The following is a 20,755-nucleotide window of genomic DNA, read 5'->3' on the forward strand; positions in this document are numbered from 1 at the left end:
TCCCAGAAATCTCCAGGGAAAAGGGTTCTACTTCATCCCTTGCCTTTGCCTTCTTGATCCATGACCCTCTTTCAAGGAAGCTCACTCTGATATTTAACTCAGTCTGCCCTGTTTCCACTGGCCATGTTCTCTGAGGAAGAACACATCAGACCAATAATATCCATTTATGTTTCCAGATGGCTGGAGGGTAGGGCCATGGGTCTAACCTCCATGAACCTACAGTGAAGCAGAGATGGGGCTTGCTCTATGGTGACCTGACGGCCAAGGCAGATGGGGTAACGCAGGCAGCGTGGTGTCGGTCAGGGGCACTGGACTGGAGTGGGCCTTTAGGCGAGTCACTTTCCCTTCCAGGGCCTCAGTTTCCCTTCCACCAAATTACATTTAACATTCTGCCTTTCTCCCAGGGTTGGTGTGGGGATCAGGGGAGACAGTGGCTATAGGGATGCCACATTAACTGCAAAAGTGGCTATAGGAACTATTTGCTAACTTCCAATGTGAGTTCAGATTCTTAAGGGTATTTGACATGCCCAGGCCTGTGCTGAGGTGTGACATGAGAACTGTGAGATCTGGTACCTGCTCTGCTCTAGTCTGGCTGACACATGGGAAGTCACAGCCTCAGAGGAGAGAGCAGTCTGGGGAGCTTCAAGGCAGCTTGACTTCGGTGAGATCCCAGGGCTGATGGAGATAAGGCTCAGGTGGTGAGGAGTCAGGAGGGCGTTTGGGTAAGGAGCAGCAGGTGGGCGAAAGTTGAGTGTGGAATGCGTTGAGAGCTGCTGGCCAGAGCAGAGTGCAGGTAGAATGAGGAAGAATAAGAAGAGGTTGCCCTGGGGACTTCCCTGGAGGTTCCAGTGGTTAAGATTCTGCACTTCCACTGCCGGGGGCACGGGTTCGATCCCTAGTCAGGGAGCTAAGATCCTGCATGGCGCGCAGCACGGCCAAAAAAAAGAAAAACAAATTTGCCCTGGGTAAGGTGGGGCAGGTAGGAGAACCTTCAAAGTCCACAGAAGAGGTTGACTTGGGACTCAGTGCTGTGAGCAGCAGGGAGCCATGGAAGGCTCTTGGGTGGAGACATGACAGCTGGACCCTAAGAAAGCAAGACCTGTCCCTTCTGGAGCAATGCAGGTGGCCCTCTGAGCACGCCAGGCACGAGTGTGCAGGGAGCTGGTGCAAATGCCTCCTGTGTGGGGGCGAGCTTCTGTGTTGTGACTCCGCCCCCGCGTGTGCTTCAGTGTGCCAAGTGGCTGCATGCCCCAGATCCATGCTGCACGTGCCGGCCAGCGAGGTTGCTGGGTGTTGGGGGGTGGGGTGTATGCGTGTTGTTTGTGGGCATGTGTGTCAGCGTGTGCATGCGGGGCCGTGGGGCCTCACCGCATGTGTGTGCACGCCCGGGCGTGTGCGTGTGCGTGTCCCCCCACCCCCAGGCCTGACCCGTCTGTGAGCGTGAACTGCCACGTTGATTTCGTGCTGTCTTTCAGAATCACTATCAGTGACCCCTGAGGAGCGTCAGCCACGGTAGGTACAGGCCTCTCCACCTGCTGCATGAACCGGTGTGTCTGCCCCCTGCTGCACCAGCTCCACACTGCAGGGCGAACCTGGGACCTCAGAGGCAGGCCCCCTCCCTCTCCCTTCTGCAGCTCCAGACTTATTCTTTCCTCTTTCTGTCCTCGCTGCCAGCTGGCTCTCTCACCTCCCTTCTCAGCGAGCCTCGGGACTCAGTGCCACTGCCCAAGACCTCCATGGCTGAGCCTGGGGAGGTCTTGGGACAGGCTCCGCACCCAAGCAGGCAAAGCTGGGTGCTCTCTGGAGGCGTCAGAAAGAGCGCAGAGCTCATGGTTCGTGGTGTTAGGGGCAGGGAGCTTGGCTGGACTCAGGCACCCAGAGGCCTTGGCGTCTCACCCTGGGGTGCGATCTCACCCTGGGGTGCCACACTCATTCCCCGATCTGAGCCCTGCTGCGGGGGCAGGGCAGCCAGCTCCCAGCCTGGGAGCTCTGGAAACCGAATCCACGATAGGGCAGAGGAAGTCAAAGTCCCACCTCCTTTATCAAGCCAGCAAGCGAGCAGCAGCTGGGGGTGAAGGCTCTGGTTATTTGATGATTTGGGAAAGCCTGAGTGTCCCCCCCACCATCAGCCCAGAGCACAGCTCACAGGCCAGGCAGGTCACACCGCCCCTTCCCCTGCCTCCGCGGTACTGTCACTCCTGCTGGTGCAGGACTGAAGGCAGCGTCCTCAGCCCCAGGTGGAGCACCGTAGCCGGCCCGCAGGCTCATCCACCTGGGCCTGTTGCTCCTAGGGGTGACCTCCACTTTTCCGCTAAGGGGATGACGGTGTCTGCGGACCTGGGCAAGCCAGCTTCTCTGAGTTCCGCCCCAGCTGGGCCCCAAACTTGCCCAGCGAGCCTGCCTGCCACTCCGCGCCTGCGCTGACTCTTGCTCTTCTGCTTTTCCCCAGCAGGAAGGGCCCAGCCTCACCTACGCGACCTGCGGCCCCCCGACCAGCTGAGGCTCCCCTCTTAGACTTATAAGCCTGTGGCCACTGGCATCCGGCCGCCTGCCCTCCCTGCCTCCCCAGGGTCCCTTTAGAGGACTCGTGGGCTTTCTGCCCACCCAGAGGGGCCTCTAGCGCTCCCTCCAGCCATTCTGTTAGCTTTGCCCTCCTGGTTCAAACAGTGTTCTTTCTCGTGTGTTTCTCCATCAGGCCTGGTGGCTGTCGCGTGGGGCTCAAGGCCCCATACTCCCTGAGGCTAGGGATGGCCCTGCGCCAGTGGGTTGAAAGACAGGGGGCCAGAGAAGAGGGAAGCCAGAGGGGGCCGAGCACGTGTCTGGAGCTGTGGGTGCACTGCCTGGTGGTGTGTGAGAGTCTAGCGTGTGTGGAGGGGTGGGCGCTGCCCCAGCCTTTACCCCAGACCCCCGTGAGGCTCTGGCCCCTGCCCATCTCCTGCCCTTCTACCTTCCCTTTCTCGTCTCTCTTCTCTATTCCAGAACCCTTGCCCACACCTGGGTCTTCTGCCCCTCCCCTCCTCTCCCCTGACTGCCGGGCTAGGCTGCCCTTGCCTTACCAGCTCTCTCCCCCTTTTCTCTCTCCCGTTCTCTCTTTGCTTTCTCTCCAACTGCCAGCCGATCGGGTCAGGCAAGTCCATCCCGACCTGAGAGCCCCAGGCCCCCCTTCGACCTCTAACCAGATCCCTCCTATTCCTCGGAGACCTCCCTTTCCAAGCCTGCCTGGACGGCTGTTCTGTGACTTGACAGTGGCTACCCGGCCCCAGAGCTTCCCCTTCATCTGTGACTTAGTCTGTTGTAGTGGTGAGCTGACACATCCAGGCGTGACGTTGGTGAAACTTGTGCCCCTCTGTGGTCTTGCTCCTGCCCAGTTCTATAAATATCTATAAATACTCATATATATATATATATATATATATACACATATATATATATATACACACACACACACACACACACATATATGGCCAAGCCTCACCTCTAGTGTCGGGAATCAATCACCATGCTGTCCTTGAGGAGTCTTGTGGCCCAACTACAAGGGAACGCTGTCACCCTGACATCCCCCTCCAAAGCGTGCCACCTCCAATGAGCCCCCGTCGTACGCAGCCTGTGGACAGCCAGCCCCCCCTGCCGCCCTCCCGTCCCTACCCCCCCCGAACACGGGGGTGCCGTACTGGCAGCTGTGTGGTTCTCTGACCACTACCGGTCTTGCTGTCTCTTGGCTGAGAATAAAACCCATTTCTGGATGATGGGGAACAGCGTGTCCTCTGTGGCCTGTGTTCTCTGTGGCACTCAGGGAGAGGTAAAGGTTTAAACATTGGGGTGAGGGATGGGGAAGGGCCCAGCTATTGCTAGGGTGCTGTAAGATGTGGAGAAAAAAGCCGCATCCTCTCCGAGGCCTACTGGGAAAGCACCTGGAGTCAGCTGATCCTCGTCCTGTGAAACCTGCTCTGGCCACTAGGGGGCGCGGAGGGAGGACCGTGAGGTGCTGGCCAGGCAGGCACTGTGGAAGGACAGGCAGAACAGGCCACCAGAGGGGCAGGGCGATGGACCACAAGTCAGCACTCAGGGTGCTGTGGCACCCTGCTTTCCCTCCCTGGATTTGATCTGACTTCTGAGTCTCTCCGTCATTAAGGCAGGACTGCCCCGAGAGCCCCACGGCGGTCCCCCAGGAACCCCCAGTCTTCACCAGGCAGCATGCAGGTGACAGGCCTTGGAAGATCTCTTAACAGCCCGGTTGGATGTGCTCAGACACACTGGGGACCAGCACAACCAGAAGCTTGCCCTCTGCTGGCAGGACCCACTCCCTGTTCAGTGCTCACGGCACAGGACCCAGCGACAGAAGAAAAAGGAACACGCAAGAACAAGCAGTATGGCTAAATTCATTTATTCTGAAATAAAAAGTGAAACAGGAGTCGAATCACCCGGGCACAAACCCGTCCCCGCCTCCACCTTCTCTCTCCGACCTACACTATCAATAAATAATTTTCCCCAGCCCCAAATATTTAATAGAAGGTCCTCCCCATTTACCAGCGCCAACCTCCAATGTGATACAGGGGGCTTCCCTACCTCCAGAATATACAAAATGTTACACAGTTACAGTATAAACACTGGGGAGGGAGCCCACCCCGCCACCAGCTTATGTCCTTGCCTGGCCTCGGTTTGCCCAACCTGCCCAAGGCCTGTGAGAGTGCTGCCCAGTTGTCTGGCTGGGCAAGGGGGAGGGGGGGCACTTGTGCCCCAAAGTGCCTCTGAATGGAGGACTGCTTGGTGGGGGTGAGGAGACCAGCAGGGAGCCCCTGCTCCCCAAGAACGGCAGCCTCTTAAATAAACTACCTTTACTGAGCCTCCGGCTCTTTGTTTTTCTGGAACTATTAATAGCCCAGAGATCAAGACACAGCCCTAGCCAAGATGGCAAGGGGTCTGCACCTATTTGTCTCCCCCCATTAGACAGGGGGCTATACCCCTTTTCAGGGGTTTTTTTTAGGGATGAAGGGGTGCCAGGAAGGAGGGACGGGGCAGCAGGTATGGACAGGGGCAGAGCGCCCCAGCCCCAGGTCTCCGGTCTTTGCCCGCTAGTGTCAGGCAGTTAGACCACCAAGATCTTCACTTCATCGTTGTCGTCAGTCTCATAGAAGAAGGGGACGCAGGTGCTGCTACCCAAGACTGGGCACTCCTGGGGGTTCTGGATCTCGCGCAGCAGTTGCATGATCTGCTGCGCAGTGGGGTTCTCAGGGGTCGTCTGGCCCCGCAGGGCTTCCCCCTGGGTGGGGTCCACATTGTCCTTGAGGCTCACCTCGCGGAGACCTTTGTAGAGAAAGAGAGAGGCAGGGCTCGGAGTGGTGTGCCAGCTCTCCCCTGCCCGCCCGCCGGTCCTCCCCGAGGGCGCTACTCACCACCGTCGTCGGCAGCGCCAGGCTCCTGCGGGGCTGGGGGCGCTGTAGTGGGCTCACCAGCAGGGTTCTGGGCAGCCAGGAACTTGCCATACCATTCATTTCGCTCGCCCACCAGGCGTAATACCAGTTCCCGGAGCTCCAGCAGCTTCACCTGGAGGGACAGGCGCTCAGCACCCGCACCCCACCCCACCCCCGCCCACAGAGATGGTCACAAGGACCCCTACCTTCATTTCCTCCTTGTCCTGAGCCAGGCGGCTGATGTACTCCTCCTTCTCCTGGTGCCGCGCCTTCAGCACCGCCCTCTGACTCTGATAAAGGGCGATGTACTCTCCTGCGGGGAGCGGGGAGGGCGAACAGGGCTCAGGTGCGGGGCTGCCGCGATCCAGCCCTCGGCCCCCCGCCCCGGGCCCCCACCTCTCCACTCACCAATAGTGTCTGTTTCTCCGGACAGCTGGATACAGCGATGCTCCAGCTCCTCTACCCGCTCCTTCAGATCCACTTTCTCCTGCATGAGCGCTGTGAAACGGCCCTGAAGCCACAACAGCAGGTCAGGGCTCGGCAGCGATCTGACCGCAGGCCCCCACCCTTCCTGGACCCCACTGGGGGCGACCCACTCACCTGCAGCTTGTCCATGGCCACCTGGAGGGCCTGGTGGGTCTCCGCAGGCACACTGTCCCCCCCGATCCCGGAAGCTGGGGCCTCCTTCTCCGCCCCGTCCTGGGCCGCGGCTGCCAGGTGAGCCAGGCGCTGGCAGCGCAGCTTTTCCTCCTTCAGCTGCCCGCGCAGCCGGGCCTGCTCTTCCTCAGCACTGGCTAAGGCCGAGTTAAAAAATGCCACCTGCGGGCAAGAGGTGTGCGCATGCTTTTGTGGGGGAGACTGAGGACCAGCGAGGGGCGGCGGGCGGAGGGATGCTCCTCCTCTCGGGGTCTTTGTGGGCATGCCTGTGGTTCAAGGATGACATGGCATCTGACTATGGCTCCCAGGGGAGCTTGGGGGTCCAGAGAAGTCAGAGGGAGGGAAACCACAAAGAGTGTCTGAGAGGAAGCACAGGAGGAGGTAGGAAGTAAGACAGGCAAGGAGTAGGAGGTCAGCTCACCAGCAGCTCTCGGCTGTCGAGCTCCTCCGGCACGCTCAGCTTCGGCCGGGGGGCCTCCTCATCCTTCTCCTCACCGTCTGGTCCACCTCCTGCTGGGGACACATGGAGGGGCCTCAGACAACCCGACACGGCAGGGCGAGCAGGCCGGGAAGAGAGCGTGCCGCCCAGCTCTGCCCCTCACCTCACTCGCTGCAGGAAGAGGATTCGCTGTCCTAAAGGTCTCTTCTAACTCAATTCCACGCTGCTAAAAGTCCCCCTGCTCCTCAGGCTGGGTGTTCTCCCTGCGGGCCGTCCTACTTACCTTCCCCAGGCATAGCCATGAGGTTCAGCTGGGCTTGTAGCTGCCGGTTCTGCTGGTTGGCTGTTTCCAGGCGCTCCTAAGAGGCCAGGAAAGAAAGTGAGGAGGGACACAGGTTGCAGGCTTTCCCGTCAGGGGCCCAGCACTCCGACGCCCTCACCTGGGTCTCCTGTAACTCCTGGTGGGCCATCTGGACCGCCACCTTGCCCTGGACTTCCTCGTGCTGCAGCTGGTCCATGAGCTGCGTCTGCAGCAGCGCCTGCTTTTGCAGCCCCGCCTTCTCAGAGGCCAGCTGCTGATAGGCAGCCACGTACTGCTGCAGGTGGCTCAGGTACTGGTCCCGCTGCTGCTGCAGATCCTGAGCCTCCTGGCTCTTCACCTCCACCTGCGGGAAGACCCTGGGGGTGAGGACAGGCTGTGGCTCACTTCCGCAGTCGGAGCCCATAGACGGGGGAGGTTGGGCACAGACCCCTCTGCCTGAGGCAGGCACCGCGAGGCTCTGCTGGCTGCCCAGAGCCCCATGCCGCCTTCACCCAGCCCTCATTGCAAGCTTCTTTCTATCTTAACTTGAGGCCGCAGACAGGTGGAAAAGTAGAGCTCCAGCCAACATCTGTGAGGTGCACACTGAACGCCTAAGGCTTTACATGCATGATTCTCTAATCTCCAACACCTCTAGGAGGAAAATGATAACCTCCTTTTTTTTTTCTTTTCTATTTTTTTGGTAGCTCCACACCACCACGCAGGATCTTAGTTCCCCAACCAGGGATCAAACCCGCACCACCTGCAGTGGAGTCTCAACCACTGGACTGCCAGGGAAGTCCCGCTAACCTTTTAAGATAAGGAAACTGAGGCTTAGAGATGCGAGGGCTGAATCCAGGGCTGAACCCAAGGAGCTGGCCACCGTACACACTCTCTTCCCCTCTAATTAGGGGCTCGATGCCTCTAGCGGGGACAATGACCTATGGCCCAGGGCTACTCAACTCTGAAAATCAGAGGCCAGGGGGCAACAAGCAGTCACAGGCTCTGAAGGACTCTGGGGTCACCTGTCCTGGCCCCAGGTCCCTGGCTCCCCAGAGGCTGGTGCCTATCTCCTGGCCCTCCCGCTGGGGCAGGGCTTACCGTCTCCTTCAGCTCTCCTAGCCTCCCCTGCAGCTGCTCCAGCTCCTTGGCCAGCTCCTTCTTGATGTGCTGCTCCGAATGCAGCGCGCTGGTTATCTCCATGTTCTCGTTGGACTGCACAGAGAGAAGCAATCAGCGGCCACCCAATGCAGCTGGAGACCCCAGAACTTGGTGTCTGCCACCCACAGCTCAGGGAAGGGTGGAGGCAGGTAGGAAAGTCTGCCCCTTCCCCCCATAACCCTCCGAGCAGGGCTCTCCGACTCACAGCGTGCCTTCGTGGGCACCATTTCACAAAAGGTCCATATCACCCATTTTACAGGTGCGAAAACCAAGGCCCCAGACAGGTTAAGTGCCTCGCCCCGCCCCCAGAGGACTTGGCCAGGGAGGAGGGCAGGCTGGCCGCGAAGGGCTGCGCACCAGCCTGACGAATCCATTCTGCAGTTCAGCCAGCTGCTCCTTGAGCTCGCGGTTCTGGAACAGCGCGCGGCTGATGGTGGTGCGGTCGCTCTGCATGCTCTCTAGAATCTGCCTGCGCTCCTCGGCCTGCTGCCCCCAGCACTCGGCCGCCCGCTCCAGCTCCAGCAGCCGCTGCTCCTGTTCCTGATTCAGGCGACTCAGACTTTCGTTGTCCTTCACCTGAGCCTGCAGCTGCTGTGCCAGGCTCTGCAGTTCCTTCTGTAGCTGTTCGGCCTCCGCCTGTAGCCGTTGTTCTACCTCCGAGGGCCCGGCTGGGGGCTCCTGAGGCGGAGGCACAGCTGAGAAAGGGAGCACACCGTCAGGGCCTCTCGCCTCTGCAGTCTCCAAAAACCGGTTTGGTTTTGTTTTTTTTTTTTGGCCACACCAGTGCGACATGAGGGATCTTATTTCCCCAACCAGGGATCGAACCCGTGCCCCCATGCAGCAGAAGCACAGAGCCTCAACCACTGGACTGCCAGGGAAGTCCCTCCAAAACACCCTCTTCTTGGTCCACAGCTCCTGATTCAGCCTCCTTGCCCCAAATCTTGGCTTCCTGGCTCAATCTTTCAAGACACGTTCAGACAGAGTTCCTCACATCTTTATGCTCAAGACCACAGTGGGCACTTCACCCCTTTTTTGCAGATGGGGACCCTGAGGCGCAGGGAAACTGCAAGACTTGCCAACTCCTGGGACAGACCTCTTTCCCTTGGCCACGGTGCCCTTCCACCCACTCACCTCCATTCTCAGCCGCCCTCACCAGCACCGACACAACCCTGCTCCCGGATCCCCTGGCCCTGGCTTACCCATCTCGGTCCTCAGTTTGGCCAAACTGGTTTCCAGCTCCCGCACCTGACTCATGCTGCACTCCTTTTCTTCCCTCAACTTGCCCATCTGCCCAAAGCATGGGTGGGGGGGTGGGGGGAGAGCACAGGAGGGGGTCAAGGCCGGGCGACCACCTCCCTCTCCACCCCCACCCTCTAGATACACACTTCCACCTCTGGCTGCACACAGCAAGTGTCGTGATTCCTATTTCACAGATGCCCAGGTGACCTGTCTAAGGAGGGGGGGTAGAAGGTCACCTCTCACCTGCTCCAGCATCTGCTGCATCTTCTGCTGCCAAACGGCGTTCTCTTCTTTCATATTCACCACATACTGGTCTCTCTCTGCCTGCAGCTGCTTCAGAGAATCCTTCAGCTGCGAGAGTGGGCGCAGAAGTTACCACGGGCTGTCTGGGGCCTCACCTGCTCCCGGTCACCTGGGGTCATCGTCCTCCCGCACCCCTCTCCCTGCACAATCTCACCCGCTCCACGTGGGTCTCCAGCTGTGCCTGCTCGTTCAGGGCCTGCTGTAACTGCTGGCTGCTGTCAGCGGTAGGTTGACTAGAAAACTGGATGGTGAAAAACGAGGTTGGATTTGGGAAGCCCAGGCTGCCCCACGCAATGCCCCCCAAAAAGTCAACGTACAACTCAGGGTTGTCCTCGTGTTATTAGAACCAGGTCCACAGGCTTTATTTTTACTAAATACTCATGGCTCCCCAACCACCCCAATCCAGTGTGTATCCTTCTCGACCCTTCTCCATACACACGCAAACACGTTTAATTAACGCACAGTGCAGTTGTGCTGTCACGGGGTGTATCATATATGGTTCTGCACCTTAATTTCACTTTGCTGCAAACAAGATATACTTAATTTCTGTAATGGTTACATAGTAGTCCAATAAATGAACATGTCATACTTTAACCGTACCCTTACTGAGGGCAGGAAGGCAGAGAATCACTGTGCATGCAGGAAAACTAAAGAGGAGGCTCTCTGAGACCTGAGCGCCCTGTCTACCTGGAGGCTTGGCCCCGAGGGGAAGGGAGCGGACTCTCGGGCTAGCCTTGTAACTGTCATCCATAAAACAATGGTTTTCAACCAGGATGCTTTAAAAATAAAACTAAAAAAGGCCTATCCCTGAGCTTCTGATTCCAGAGGTCTGGGCAAGGCCCCAGTTTTTCTCCTATCTCTAGAGGAGTCTATGGCAGGACCAGAACGAGGATCCAAATGTTCTGGCTCCTGGCCGGAGGCCACCCACAGTGACCCTAAGAGGCCCGGGCCCCGCCAGGTGGGGCCCGCACTCCCTGGGGCTCCAGGCCCACCTGCCGCAGCAGCAGTTCGGACATCTCCACCTTCTTCTGCAGCTCCTCCATCCCCAGCTGCATGGCCGCCTTCTCTTTCGCCATGACCCGCAGCTTCTCCTCCAGCTCCGAGGTCTGCTGCTTCAGGTCCTCGTTGCTTTTGCTGTGACCGGCGGTAGTGGAGGGAGGCGTGAGTAAAGAACAGAAAGGGTCACTCCGGTGACCAACCCACTACCTTTGCCACAGAACCACAGAACAGTTGCTTTGGAAGGGACCCCAGGATCAAGAGTCACAAGTGGCAGGCCACAGAGAGGACATGAGTGGCCTGAGGCCACAGCAGGAGTCGGTGGCACAGCTGGGACAGCAGAGCCTGGCTCTGCACGCATGCGAAGCTGTACCAGCTCCTCACCCGCTCCCTCGGCTCCTCCCCACTTCCCAGCCCTCCCCCACTATCCCTATCCTACTTGTTCTTGTATAAGTCCAGCCTGAGGGCATCTCGCTCTTTGGTTAATTCTTTGTTGTACTGCAAACACAGAGAGGCGAGGTCAGGAGAAGGGAGGTGGAAGATGCAGACTAACAGCAGCAACAGGACGACTCCCAGCAACACGTCCTCACCTGGTGTCAGGCTTTATATTTTTTCAAAGCACTTCCAAGCTCACGTTCTCATTTGGTTTTAATAAGAACTCGGGAAGGGTGGAAAAGGCAGGTGGAGAGCTCTAACTCACGGCGGGCTCACAGGCCCAGGGACAGCAGGTAACACTGCCATCATTCTCACTGTTATCAGCCCCACGTCTGAACCTTTCCTGAACACTCTCTCAGCCAACATTCCCATTTCAAGCTCACAATCACCCTGGGAGGCAGTTACTATTACTACCTCCATTTTACGGGTGAACGACACGGAGCATTAGAGGTTAAGTGGCTCGCCTAACATCACTTAGAGCTGGGACTCTTGAACCATGTTCTCTCCCCGGGGCGGGAGCACAGATATGATGGGGGGATTAAATTGTATTGTAATCTCTTGTTCATTTCTTGAATGGATGATACACTCACACAGCCCCTAACTCAGAAGGTGCCGAAGTGCCACGTCTCTCAGCCATCCTGTTCCTGTCCCCTGGGCTTTTATGAATCCTTTCCCACCTGTCTTATACGTATTTCACACACGTACTTCTCTCTCTCTTAGCGCGGTAATGGATAAAAATACTGTTCTGAACCTTCACAGCCCGAACACCTAGCACTTGGGCCAGAGCCCACAGCCAGTAAAGGAGAAGGCTGGCGCTCTGGCTGTGGGCTCTGCATCCAGCGCTCGCTCTAGACAGCACTCCCCCCTCCCCCAACAACTCGCCATAGCAACCAACTCGCGCCCGGGGTTGCTTCTCACAATCACACAACTTTAAAGCAGCAACACAGGGCCAGTGCTGCCTTCTGGGCAGCAAGTCACTCCATGCTGCCGAAGGGACCTTTAGGCTCACCCCACCCACGTACCACCTCCAGCGGATGGGCAGACTTGCTGGGCTCACCCTATCGGCCTGCTTCTGCTGCGTGGAGACGGCAGACAGCGTCCGTTCCAGCTCTCCCACACGCTGCCTGGATGACCGCAGGCAATTAGCAAGGTCCTCCAACTCTTCTGAAATGACAGCATGAGAAGGGAAGCCCAAAGAAGGAATCCCGCTGAAGGCCAGCCAGTGCGCCCCTCGGGCCGAGGGGTCAAAGGGTGCCTAGATTCCCACCTGCTTTCTGCCTGGCTGCCTGTTGGGTGTGAGCCAGAGCTGTCTGTAATTCCGTCTTCTCAGACACCAGAATCCCTATGGTCTGGATGTGGACCTTTGGGAGAAAGGGCAAACAAGTGCTAAAAGCAGAAAAGCAATGTTTCCTGGGGGCCGTGAGGGACCCTGGTTCAGCCCACTCACCTGCAGCTGTTCTCTCAGAGCCCCTTGTTCCTTCACGAGCTTCTTCTCAAATTCCTTCTTCTCCTGCAGGAAAAGAGAAGAAACAGCTCTTACTGGTAGGCAGAGGTGAAATAGCAAAGGATATAGCCCCCAGAATGTCATCACTGGCCCAGGACAGGCCCACCGATGAGAACAGATAATTGGCCACCCCGGGAGTAGGGGATGGGCGGGGAGGGGCAGGGGGTAGGCCCCCTCTTTCTCCAGGCTGCCAGCAGGCAAGAGGAGAATGGGCCTCTACATCTGACTCCTCCCCCAAACCCATCAGCCACGGGAGGAGCAGACAAAGAAATCGCGTTACTTTTTCCAGTCGATCCAAAGTTTCCTGTTTCTCTTGTTTCTGTGGGGAGAGTCATAGGAAGGTGACTGAGATTGTCCCCCTTTCTCACGATCCTCAGACCAAGGAGGAGGGACGGGCAGGGGCCAGGAATGGGTTAGAAAGGGAGAGTTCATGGGGACATAAATGGATGAACGCTTCGTAAGCTAAGAGACTTTGGGTCTTGGGAAGTTTTAATCACGGCTACAGTAGTGAGAGTCTGGATCTGATTCCCTTGAAGGGACAATGACATAAACCTCTAGAAATGGAGTCTGAGAAGGTCAGACCACCCTCTGCCAGCTCACAATACGGAAGGGGGCATTCATTCACTCAAGGAATGTTTCCTGAGCACACACTGCAGGCCAGGTTCTGTTCTTAAGAGCAAACATATGGGAACGAAAAGGACCTTTAAATCTCTGATTTTTTGAGCTTAAAGGGACCTTGGACACCCTCTAATCCTACCTCCTCAGGAAACTAAAGCCCAGAGAGGACAGCTGACTTGTCCAAGGTCCAAGTCGGAACAAATCAGGGGCTGAGTCAGGGCTGGGACACACCGGTCAAGCTAGTGCTCCCCCTACAGGCAACAGCCCCAGGGCAAGCGTGGGGAGGACTCAAGCGGGGGTCTCTGGAGAACAGAGTAGGCAAAGAGGGCAGCCACAGAGAGAGCCATGCTGCGTGCCATGCTCCGGGGTCCCTCCAGCTGAGACCTAGGCCCCCCTGCACCCCATTCTCCCTTGGCACCGGGGTCCCCAGCCCCTTTCTTCAGAGCCCCAAGGTGAGACTGGGGCCCCAGATTGGCAGCGTGGAATCCGGGGACAACGCTGGACTCTTACCAATTGCTCTATCTTGCTACTGAGTTGTTTGTTTGTTAGATTGCTGGAGTCCATGGCTACTGATAGTTCTTGGTACCGGCTCTGAGGCGCATGCAGAGAGGAAGAGGAGGACTTGGAGGAGGGGTGGGGGAGGCAGAGAGAGCGATCACTAGGGTTGGGGGGTGTCTGGGCTGTGTCAGCTGGTAGTGGGGCACCCAGCCCCCGCTGTGGGAGGAGGGAGGTGGGGGCAGGTGGGGGCTGGCCTGCAGGGTCACCGGGCCACGGTGCAGGCCCCCTTACCTCCAGATTCTTTATGTCAGTACAGGATGCTAGACCCTCCCCGTTGATGTAAGATGGAGACTAGGAGAGATGAAAGGGTTCACATGGAAACGTGATCTATCCCCCTCAAGGCCTAAGCCCTCCAACATCTTCCCCATCAACTGGCAACATTTCCTTTTCTGCCTAACTTGCCACCCGCCCCTTAACCCCTTCCTGTGCCAATTTCTCCTTGTTCTTAATTCCCCCTTGTCCCCCCCTCCCAAGCAGCTCTCATCTACAGGATAAAATGATGTAACCAATCTCATGATCCAACCCCTTCATTTGGACAGCGTCAAAGAGGAGACTCAGGGCTTCCCTGGTGGCACAGTGGTTAAGAATCCACCTGCTAATGCAGGCGACACGGGTTCGAGCCCTGGTCTGGGAGGATCCCACATGCCGCGGAGCAGCTAAGCCCGTGTGCCACGACTACTGAGCCTGCACTCTGGAGCCCGCGAGCCACAACTACTAAGGCCCGCACGCCTAGTGCCCGTGCTCTGCAACAAGAAGACAGCGCAATGAGAAGCCTGCGCACCACAACGAAGAGTGGCCCCCGCTCGCCACAACTAGAGAAAGCCTGCGTGCAGCAACAAAGACCCAATGCAGCCACAAACAAACAAATAAATAAATAAATTTATAAAAAAAAAAAAAAAAAGAGACTCAGAGAAGTAATGACTAGCTAAACATCATCCAGCCAAGCTGCCTGGTCCCAGGACCTTCCCTTCCTCTTGGGAACCTCTGTCTCGGTTTCTTTCCGTCATATTTTCCTTCCCTCTCTAGCCCACTCCGGGCTCCAATTTTGGGGGTGGTACCTCGGACACAAGACCGTTGAGCTGCTGAGATAGCTGTCGCAGGCTCTCAGTGGATGAGAAAGATCTGAGGATGAACACAGCAGTCAGGGGTGCAGGAGGCTCGATGGGAAAGAGGGGGTCACGGGCAGTGGCCTAGGGATTGCTGGCCCCGCGGGAGACACTCACGTGCTTTCGTCAACGGGACTAGGATCATTGTCAGCATCACGGTTCTGTTTGGAAAGAAACGTATGAATCGGTCATTCAGTTTCCAGTAAGAACCACCCATGGCGCCAAGCTCATTCCAACCGCTTTCCGTCTGCCCGCACCTCAAGGAGAACCTGCTCTTGGCCTCCCCCACCCCAGTCCTCAGGAAGGGCGCCTCGCTCTAGGAGCCAAGCTACCTGAAGAAAGGGGAAGAGGCTCCACGGTAGGTCCAGTCCTCCAGGAAGGAGGAGGGGGTGAGCACAGAGTGGGGCAGCAGGCCAAGGGGGAAGAGGCACGAACCTGAGTTGATGCCATGCTAGTGACACGGGGGGGACTAGCACAGGGGGAAGGGACACCGCCAGGTGACACGGTGTCATCAGCAGACGGTGTAACAGGAGCGGCGCGGTCTTTGGGCGCCTGTCACAGAACAGAGCAGGGGGTTAGGGGGCCACGCAGGGCAAAAGTCGTCTCACTGCCATGAATGGAGGGGTGCAGAGCGGGTAGGACAGGTGTTGCTGCAGTCAGAGTGACAGTCACACATGCTGGGAGCCACTCTGGGGGGTGGCTACGGCTCGCCCAGACCTCGGGCCAGTCTGCAGCCTTCCGGGACTGCACAGCCTCCTTCGAGAACACGAGGGCCTTGTTCTCCCTGGAGCTCAGCTCCCTGGCTGACCTACGGCAGCTACAGCAGGTGGAAGGAAGGTGTGCCAAGTCAGGGAGAAGCAAGGCCCTGCTCTTCCAGAAAGCCAGTCTGTGCCCAGAGGGCCCCTCACCCGGGGCCCCACGCTGGGCAGAGGGTGGCAGTGATGAAGGAGCAGAGCGATCTGCCTCTTTCTTCTTGTTCTCCCTTCCTTCCTTCCCTCCTTCCTGCAACTACTGGTGTGTCTCCATGACTCAGGCCTTTGCTGGGAAAGAAGCTGCCCAACGAGAAGGCTCTCCCTGCTCTTACAGGTAAAAAGAAAACCATGGCCACTACCCATCCCAACCTCCTGGCTCCAAAACACCTACCCAACCAAGAAACATCTGAGAAACAAGAGGTAAGACGTCTACGCTTTGACTCCTGTCATCCTGGAGAACAAACGTGGGATTGAGGGCCAGGAGCCACGGAGAAGTTCTCTCTTGGCCCAAATGGATCCACTTGCCTGACCAGAGCCCCACTCGGCCTCTCTCCAGGCTCAGGCCTGACACTTAGTCCAAGCCTCTGGCTCGAGGGATCTAATGTTCAATAGGTGAGATGGGGAAGAGGGCTGATAAGCCAAAGCTTGACGAGGGAAGAGCACCGGGGAGCCAAGGCCTGGCCAACGAAGCTGAGTCTGGAAGGAAGAGGCTGCACCTCTCTTGGGGGAAAGGGCTGCCTGCTCTCTGGAGCCTCAGCCCTGGCCTCTGAAAACCCAAAGCTACTGCCCTCCTTAGAGCAAGCAGCACAGAGCCTGGGGAGCTGAAGATGAATCAAGCTGTTTGCTTGGTGACTGTCCACGCTGTGACCTTTGACGCCAGAACCTGGTGTTGCCTTGTCAACCTGGACTACTGAATCTAATAGGTAAGAGCGGGGGTTCAGCAGCTGGCTAGGCATGAGACTTTGGGGGAGGGGAGCACACTCTTAGCCACGGGCCCTGGCGAGCCCTGGGTCCCTCCTGGCCTCTTGGGTGCCCACGGATCCCTAGCATTAGAAACAAGAAAGCTCAGAAGGGGAAAAAAGTCTTTTTCTGAGGACTTAAATATACTTAATATGACAATTTTGTGAGCAACCAAGTTATTTCATAATTTTGAGTCATATAGCTAAGTATGGAATTTTAAAAAACATTGTCCACTCCCCTCCAATGTCCCATCCCATTAAAAAAAAAAAACCTTTTTTTTCTATCCACTAGTCCTCAGTTCTGGAAATGTCATCAGCTCTGCCCAGGATACTGCAATCACAGGCCTGCACTACTAGAGCAGAAAACTTAAGTGAGAAACAATTATTGATATAGAGAGAATTTTAAAACGACAAGAAGGGAATATGGGGATCTGCGTCTTCATTTCCAGGAGAGCAGAAGGATGCGGGCCTAGGGTCTTAGAACAAGAGTACAGATGCACAGCTTCGGGACTCCTGTAGGCCTGCGCTCCCCTCCCCGTGCCACCCAGCATCTCCTCTGAGTCAACAAGGTGAGTCACAGCACCTGGACAGACCCGACCGACTGGGCATGAGCAGTCCTGATGATTGAAAGACTCTCTAACCCCAGCCAACAGTTCCCCGTCCCAGCCCCTCTCCCCGTGCCCATCTCCAGCAGGACCTGGCCCCCTTCCAGCCCTACTCCTCTAGCCTGGCAGATGTCCCCCGAGGAAGTTAATTAAGGAGGAAGTGACAACATCATGTCCGGAGGAGGTCATCTCCTAGTCCAGGGGCACCCCAGGCTCCCCGCCTTTCTGGAAAGTACTCTGCGAGCTCATAATCCTGGCTGTTACCTGTATTACACCCTCTGCCTGGGACTCCCATTTCCCCTACTCTCAATGTGGATGACTGCTACCCACCTCTAATCTTCAAACCGGCCTCAAATGCCACACCCTCCAGCCTCGAGTCCATTTAGAACCAAGCTCTGCCTTGTCGAGCATTTGGAATATTGCCATATTCCAAATGTTTCTTTCATCTGTTTTCTACAGCCCCTAGCAACATGCCTCTGCTCTCAAGGGCCCACTGAATATGGTTAAATGTCCAGTTAATTTTTAAAAGAGAATAGGGGCAGAATGTCCTGACCACTCATGTGTTTGGTTAACCTCACATCCCTTACAGATAGCTCCACTGAAAAAAATAACCTCAATCCTTGTAACTATAATGCAAACTCCTTTTCTCTTAACCCTACATTCCCTACTGCCAAACCAAAATGAACTGATCAACTCAAAAAAAAATCACCAACTACTTTGTGGTCTATTGGTCTTTTGGGGTCAGATGCCCAGGGGCCAAGACTTGAAGGTTTGGTTTTATTTAACCTCTCCTAGTTTGATAGCACCACGGACATTCAGACTGGAGGCTCAAAGAGACCAAATCCCACACACCTGCTCTGGAAGCTATTCCCAAGTTACCTTTAACCTCCAAGGAGCATCTCACCTTCTCCAAGACGATAAAAGATGGGGGGGGGTCAGGGGGGAACCCAATCAACCAAGCAGGTGAAAAGCAGACATGAACAGGCCCAGGGTTAATGACAGCAACATAAAATAAGCCAGAGGCCAAGTATCCCCCAAACCAGAGAAGCCTCAGGGCATGCAGAGCTGGGAGGGAGCAAGCCAGAGAGGGGGTCTCGGCACTGCCTCACCTTCCACTTGTCCAATGGGGGGATCGCTACCCCATTGGAGCGGTTAAGGTCGGACACCAGCACCTTCAGAATGTCCTGAATCTATAGGAGGCGAAAAGGGAAAAACAAGGGCAGGGAGAGAAAGAGAAAAGTGGCTTAGAGAGGCAAGAGAGTCAGGGAAGGAAGAAGAGATGGGTTCAGGGCAATGGAATGCTGGAGAAGACAGAAAGGGATCAATACCACAGCCTGTGCCATTATCCAAACAGCCACTTGCTGCCTTGCCAGAGGCAGAAATCAAGGTAAACAGATGGAAAAGTCCCCGGAACAATGCAGTCACATAGCTCCTTAGGCCAACAGTGCAGCTCTTAATAGCTTCTTAGACCCTCAGGCCCAGACTTTTAAAAACCAGACTTCAGAATAAGGGTCCGCTTGAACAAAGTGGGCTACAGCTAAAAAATAAGTCTGAAAGACAAGGATCTGATCCAACAGTGTCATCTTACAGATGAGGAAACTGAGGCCCAGGGGAAGAAGTGATCTTCTTGAAGTCACCCAGCAAGCTGGTGGCAAAGATGGCCTTGAAACTCAGATGATCTCCTAATCCAAGGGACTAGGGACTCTCCTCACCACACCCTGGGGTTTTGTTGGTGCCTCTAAATGGAGAGCCTGAGGACAAGAGGCTGTTCTCACTGCCTGGCTTCCCACTGAGGACGGGGCTGAGGAAGATCACCAGAGCAGTAAGTCAAATAGCAACTACTCTTGACTGAATGTTTACTCTGCACCAGGCCCTGTATTAGGGGATTGTTATAAAAACAACAACAATCTCATTTAAACTTCATAAGTGTAAGACAGTATTACCCCAGTTTTACCAATGTGGAACCAGAGACCCAACGAGCTTAAACAATTTGCCCAAAACCATATCCCCAACAGAGGGAGAGGTAGAATTCAAACCCAAACTTCTTAGCCAATATCTGACATTTCTTCCACAATCTTAACCACTACCCTCTCCTGCTGTCCCTTGAGCACCCCATCCCCGGAAGGTGGCAAGACTCACATCCTCAGGTGAGGGACAACCACCAGAAGTGGTTTTCTCCGGGCTACTGCCATTCTTGATCTTTCTTTTTTTCTTAGCTGCTGCAGGAACACCAGGGCTGTTCTTCTGCTGATACTCCCTTAACTGCAAAAAGGAAAAGCAGTGAGGCTCATGAGACCTATAAGCCCCCTATATTCACATCTTACTTTACAGTTTACAGGAAGCAGAGGTGGAAAAGTAAACATTTAATCAGACATCAGGGTCCTTTCTTACACCTCTTTTAGAGCTGCACACCACTGCTTCTCAAACTTTTACATCAGTGTATCCTAATGGCAGAAGGCAGTGAAGGCACACACCCCTAGTGAATCTGGGAACGTAACAGAAAGAGGACAACCCAAACACCATTTCAGAGAGAAGTCTATTATAATCTTACAAATCTATGCAAACGTCATCCCTAAGCACATTAATATAAAAGGCTTTTTCTCTCTCAAGAGAATCAAGCAAAACTGATGCTCCAGTCCCATGTTTATCCTGTGGCACTCAGGGCAACCCATGTTCAGATGATGATTTGGGAAAGAGTCCCAGCTGTGAAGTTCAGTTTCACTCGATCTGTTCCACAGAGGATAAGCAGATCTCACTCCAAAGGAGCACTGAATGACGGGCATTCTGGTCTCAGAATCACAGCGCATTAGAATGTAAGGTAGAAGATTCAGATTAAAACTGTGAAAGTCTCTCTGGATAGAAACCTGGGAAAAAACCAAACTAAACAAAGCACATTCTCCCCACTGCCACCCAGAGATATTGTCAATGTTTCGAGATCACTGGCTTTTTACGCTATCGACACCAAAGGATGGGGTACAGTCTAGAGTGAGGGAGCCTGAAACCCAGGTGGGACCTAGGTCCCATAGTCCCAAGTCCCCTTCAAGCTAGAAATTTGTGCTGCGACCAGAGAATCCGGAAAGAATGTGAAGACACAGGGGGACTGGGTAGTCAGATCAAACACCGGGCTCGTGGCGGTAATGACAGTTCAGAGGGGGATTATGACGTAACTACTTTCCACTCCTCCCTACCGATGCCCGAGTCGCCGTTCAGCGGTGGGGGAGGGGAACGCAAGGCCAGGACCGAGGTCCTTGAGACCGGGAGCCCAGGGAACCCAGGAGGTCCGGTTCTGGGCGGCAGGAGGCGAGGGCCGAGCCTGGTGCGGGAAGCCCCCGGGGTCACCGGCCCAAAGTCACCCCGGGGTGACGAGCGAGGGCGGGGGCTGGGCTGCCGGGGGGCGGGACTGGCTGAGAATACTTTTGGAGGGGGACGCCAAGGGGCGCCGAGAGGCTCGCCCCGTATGCCTCGAAGGCAGCACAGACTCTGGCCATGGCCCGGCCGTCGGAGGGGTCTCGGGCTGGGTCAGGGAGCCGCGACCCCGCACGTTTTACCTTTTTCTTGGCCGCAGCCAATTTGCTCTGTCGGGTTTCTTCCGACATCCCGGGACGGGTCGGGGGAAAGGGGGGGGGCCACATCAGCACGATCCCGGCAAGCACTGCGGAACCGCTTCCGGCAGCCACAGCGCCGCTGTGAGACGAAGCCAAAAGAGGAGGGACC

The 20,755-nt window shown here is 56.1% G+C and overlaps 2 protein-coding genes across 10 annotated transcripts in view; one reads left to right on the forward strand and one right to left on the reverse strand.

Moving 5' to 3' along the window:
- The window catches only part of DNM1 (dynamin 1), a 44,959-nt gene extending 41,199 nt beyond the window's left edge, over positions 1-3,760 (forward strand). For 2 of the 6 annotated variants that reach the window (XM_033427094.2, XM_033427093.2), the window contains exon 22: positions 3,115-3,760. In XM_033427094.2, the coding sequence (XP_033282985.1) occupies positions 3,115-3,175 (61 nt within the window). In that variant the 3' untranslated portion in view covers positions 3,176-3,760. Of the gene's footprint in view, positions 1-628; positions 631-1,475; positions 1,513-2,449 lie in introns of all 6 variants that reach the window. The other 4 variants (XM_049711613.1, XM_049711615.1, XM_033427092.2 and 1 more) reach the window with 4 other exon arrangements.
- Positions 3,761-4,368: 608 nt separating this feature from the next.
- On the reverse strand, positions 4,369-20,738 carry GOLGA2 (golgin A2). Of its 4 annotated transcripts, none has more exons than XM_012532851.3 (27): positions 20,590-20,738; positions 19,181-19,303; positions 18,151-18,231; positions 15,161-15,277; positions 14,843-14,886; positions 14,678-14,741; positions 13,851-13,910; positions 13,572-13,652; positions 12,724-12,762; positions 12,387-12,449; positions 12,207-12,300; positions 11,997-12,103; positions 10,944-11,002; positions 10,501-10,642; positions 9,663-9,749; positions 9,449-9,556; positions 9,166-9,253; positions 8,324-8,661; positions 7,907-8,020; positions 6,948-7,172; positions 6,791-6,866; positions 6,490-6,581; positions 6,012-6,230; positions 5,820-5,922; positions 5,618-5,724; positions 5,394-5,544; positions 4,369-5,304 (listed from the first exon to the last, which is right to left on the reverse strand). In XM_012532851.3, the coding sequence occupies exons 1-27, from the start codon at positions 20,671-20,673 to the stop codon at positions 5,087-5,089; spliced, it is 3,084 nt and encodes a 1,027-aa protein (XP_012388305.1). In that variant the 5' UTR covers positions 20,674-20,738; the 3' UTR covers positions 4,369-5,086. The 4 variants fall into 4 exon arrangements, with proteins under 4 accessions (XP_012388305.1, XP_004269205.1, XP_004269206.1 ...); XM_004269157.2 differs by having other exon boundaries at positions 6,490-6,578; positions 20,590-20,725; XM_004269158.4 differs by lacking the exon at positions 18,151-18,231 and having other exon boundaries at positions 6,490-6,578; positions 20,590-20,725.
- Positions 20,739-20,755: the final 17 nt, after the last annotated feature.

Source organism: Orcinus orca, chromosome 6, assembly GCF_937001465.1.
Source record: "Orcinus orca chromosome 6, mOrcOrc1.1, whole genome shotgun sequence".
NCBI lineage: Eukaryota > Metazoa > Chordata > Mammalia > Artiodactyla > Delphinidae > Orcinus > Orcinus orca.